The sequence below is a fragment of the Armigeres subalbatus genome, unplaced genomic scaffold (assembly GCF_024139115.2).
Source record: "Armigeres subalbatus isolate Guangzhou_Male unplaced genomic scaffold, GZ_Asu_2 Contig297, whole genome shotgun sequence".
Taxonomy (NCBI): Eukaryota; Metazoa; Arthropoda; class Insecta; order Diptera; family Culicidae; genus Armigeres; species Armigeres subalbatus.
The window spans coordinates 418,898-423,039 of record NW_026943038.1 but is presented as its reverse complement, the minus strand read 5'-3'; the positions used below and the strand labels follow the sequence as shown (position 1 = coordinate 423,039).

Sequence of the window (4,142 nt, the reverse complement as noted above, 5' to 3'; positions counted from 1 at the left end):
AATCCGAGATTCCGTCAGGAATCTGAGATTCCCGTCAGGAACTGAGATTCCGTCAGAATCCGAGATTCCCGTCAGAATCCGAGATTGCCGTCAGGAATCCGAGATTCCCGTCAGGAATCCGAGATTCCCGTCAGGAATCCGAGATTCCCGTCAGGAATCCGAGATTCCCGTCAGGAATCCCAGATTCCCGTCAGGAATCCCAGATTCCCGTCAGGAATCCCAGATTCCCGTCAGGAATCCCAGATTCCCGTCAGGAATCCCAGATTCCCGTCAGGAATCCCAGATTCCCGTCAGGAATCCCAGATTCCCGTCAGGAATCCCAGATTTCCCGAGATTCCCGTCGAGAATCCGAGATTCCCGTCAGGAATCCGAGATTCCCGTCAGGAATCCGCGAGATTCCCATCAGAAATTCGCGAGATTCTCATCAGGAATCCGCGAGATTCTCGTCAGGAATCCGAGATTCTCGTCAGGAATCCCAGATTCCCGTCAGGAATCCCAGATTCCCGTCAGGAATCCGAGATTCCGTCAGGAATCCGAGATTTCCGTCAGGAATCCGAGATTCCCGTCAGGAATCCGAGGTGCCCAAGATTTCAGACAGGAAACCGAGATTCCTAGATATATCCGAGATTTCCGTCAGTCTAAGATTCCTGCCAGGAATCCCAGGATACCGCCATGTATCCGAGATTTCCACCACGGTATAAAAGATTTTCGCCAGTGAACCGAGATTCATGCTAAGAATCCAACAACCCTACCAGGAACCCAAAATGTCTGTCAGGAATAAGTATTTTTGTCAGGAATTCGAGAATTTCGCCAGAAATCCAAGACTCGCGCCATGAATCCGAGATTCTTGCCAGGAATCCGAGGCTCCTTCCAGACTTGCGGCAGCCGGCTTATGAATCATCAAAATTGAAAATAGAATAGAATAGGACATTGAATTGAGCACCGTCTTATCCGCTGTGGTTATGTTATTGATTGAATACAATACAAAATGGTTGGACGATATAAAAGAATCTATTTCAGCTGAAGTAGAACTAATACGTTGGGTAGACATAAAAAACTGTGACTGTTAAATCAATGGAATATATCAATTGGAATTTCGGAAGAACAGTTAAAGTGATCTTGTAAGAAAATAAGTTTACTTCATTACTTGAACCGTCTTAATCTAACTACAAAAGCTATATAAATTGCCACCAATAAAATACTTATGATTCCTGCAAGAATGGCCACGTTCCTCCCAAATCCGTAAGGATCAATATCGAACTGCTCCAAAATACTGGCGGGTTTCTTATAGTAGCAATAAATTTGTGCGCATTTAAGATTCTCTCTCCCATATCCGTACACCGCCTGCATTGCACCGTGGAACAAATACTGAAAAAACGACACATCGCTCATCGGCTTCAGATATGGCACCAAATCCTTGGAGTTGATGAAGAATCCCGAGAATATGATCGGCACTATGCAGGCATTGGCAACGACGAAATTTTGCGTTTTCATGCTGAAGCAGATCCCCGCGAATACGCCAATGTACTGCCCGATGACTCCGCCGCAGAATACCATCAACCAAACCATGGCGAACCGATGTAGCTCTAGGGGTTGCCCGGATATGTAGTAGAAGGAAGGGAGCATCAAGAGTGGGCAAATGATTTGCAGCGGGAGATCGTTCAGTAGCTTGGAAAAGAAGTACGCCTCACGAGAGTACCAGTTGTTGGCGATTTCCTTGATGGTGACGTTTGCTTCCTCGGTGTCTGTGGAAAGAGCTATGATAAATGATTGTACATGAAGGAAATTCAAAACTTATTACAGTTTATCACAGCCATGGCATTACAGAAGTAGACGATTGCAAAAATCTGGAAGAAGCAGCTGGCATTGGCAATCATTTTACTGGCGTCGTTTCCTATGTCATAGTGCACTATGCCGAACACTAATCCTAAAGCTATGTACAGTCCGACTCGTACTTTCAAGAAAAACTGTTTTGAACAAAAAAAAAATCAAATTATAAATATGCATGTTTACGAGAACGTCATACCTCATCCTTAGCCGTGGAGATCGCTGATCTTTTGAGCAATACTAAAAACTGATACCAAAACGGAACTTGGTAACGCCTAACGGCCACATCCGGTCTATTTGTAGTGGGACTCGAGGGTCCCCCTTCGAACAGTTCCCTCATTTCCGTATTCGTGCGTACGATCATTGCTTCTTTTGAATCGTGGTCTTCTGATGTAAGAACCTCGATGGCAAAATCCGCTGGGTTGTAGTACTCTGGGCAATGGAAGCCTGCTGATTCCAGAGATGGGATCATACCATCAATAGTTCCGAAGTACAAGCATCGTCCTTTGACCAGCAGATATACATCGTCGAACAATTGAAACAAACTGGATGCGGGTTGATGAATAGTGCAAACAATCGTACGGCCTCCCATAGCCAAGGACTTCAAATGGGATATGATTTGCGTTGAAGCCACACTGTCGAGCCCACTTGTTGGTTCATCTAATAGCATTACGGCTGGGTTGGTGATTAGTTCCACGGCAACCGATAGCCTTTTTTGTTCTCCACCGGACAAATTCTTTACCAGCGTTGATGAACTGTTCTCCAGTCCTAGTAGTTGTAAAATTTCTTTGATCTAAAATCGATAAGACTATAAACGAATTAGACTTTCAACTACCCGGAGTTTCTTACCTTGACTCTTTTCTCTTTGGTGTTTGTGCGTCGAGGCATCTTCATGTCTACGGCGTAAGTCATAGTTCCTCGAACCGTCAAATAGTTCAGTAAAGGACAATCCTGCTCCACGTAGACACTTCGAGGATCATTCTCTTCAACGGGTTCGTCTCCAATTACAATCGATCCACTCAATCCATAAAGGTTCATCCCAGCCAGTACATTCAACAGCGACGACTTCCCCGCCCCGGATGGTCCCATCAAAGCCACCAGTCTTCCATGTTTGAATTTCCCCGATACGTCGCTGAGAATTTCCTTCCCTGCAATAAAACACTCTACAATTAGGCATTAATTGATCATCAACCAGTGAATCACACCAACCGTCAACCGTGTAGAAAACATTACGGAACTTTAATGTCGATGGTACAAAATTGAGCTGCGGCTTTGTCACCAGTTCGTACTCCTCATCGGCGGGCATGCTGTCCATTTGTTCACAATTCAAATGCCGCGGTAGCGAACAGTTCAACCATTGATCGGTGATTGCTTTTCATTGGAGCACCAACCTGAACGATCAACGTGCATCACTTATTGCTAATTAATGGCAAACATAAGATCAACTATTGTAGGTATGCCAACTGGTCAACTTGTACAACATTTAATTCTTTTACTATATTTCGTGTGTAACCAATTTAATGGAAGATATCACATCACTCTAAACTTTTTTGTCAATAGTTCAGTTGGTTCTATGGATGCAGTGTTTCCACTTTTGGAGCCTAATTACCTTGACCGTTTGATCGAGCCAATATTTTCAGTATCAACAAACGACGAACACCTCCGATTAGTGTATGGCCTGTTGCACGTGTTCATGTGGACTGACGGTCGATACGATTCAAACGCGAACCTCTATGGTGTTAGCTGGCGATCGTCTATGAGCTCCACGTGCACAATGGTACATAGTTGAACGTCGGGTAAATAAGTTTCCGCACTGGATGTGAGAGTAAATCTGCTGTTTATTTTTCCCGAGTGCAAGTGCAGTTGCACTTGTTCGCCTGCCAACTTCGGACGCGTTCGTTGATGACGAATCAGCTGGCTGCTGGCTGGGAGTTTCTGAGATCAGTTCATGATGTCACAGCACAGCATCACGTCACTGGTAAATAAGGCTGACTACTGGATAGGTCAAACGTCGTTCAGTATGTTATGAATGATTGGATAATAATGCTGATTGTTTTCCCATGGGAAATGGAAATCCCGTTTGTAATGCATTACAGATGTATAATAGCTTAATACGAAGACAGTTATGAAACAAAAGGGTTTATGAAAATTTCGTAGAATAAAATGATGTTAGGATACTCATTTGATTGTAATTGAAGTAGGGACATTCTTTTGTACACAGCCAGAAATATTTTGAGATTTTTCTTTCTTCTTTTTATGCACATATTTGGAGCATGATAATAAACGCAAAAATAGTACATGCGCTTAATTTTAAA

The 4,142-nt window shown here is 43.7% G+C and overlaps 1 protein-coding gene across 2 annotated transcripts; it reads right to left on the bottom strand.

Moving 5' to 3' along the window:
* Window positions 1-1,119: 1,119 nt before the first annotated feature.
* Window positions 1,120-3,521, bottom strand: LOC134203931 (ATP-binding cassette sub-family G member 4-like). Of its 2 annotated transcripts, XM_062678769.1 has the most exons (6): window positions 3,437-3,521; window positions 3,037-3,218; window positions 2,677-2,975; window positions 2,027-2,620; window positions 1,802-1,967; window positions 1,120-1,745 (listed from the first exon to the last, which is right to left on the bottom strand). In XM_062678769.1, the coding sequence occupies exons 2-6, from the start codon at window positions 3,140-3,142 to the stop codon at window positions 1,144-1,146; spliced, it is 1,767 nt and encodes a 588-aa protein (XP_062534753.1). In that variant the 5' UTR covers window positions 3,143-3,218; window positions 3,437-3,521; the 3' UTR covers window positions 1,120-1,143. The 2 variants fall into 2 exon arrangements, with proteins under 2 accessions (XP_062534753.1, XP_062534752.1); XM_062678768.1 differs by lacking the exon at window positions 3,437-3,521 and having other exon boundaries at window positions 3,037-3,409.
* Window positions 3,522-4,142: the final 621 nt, after the last annotated feature.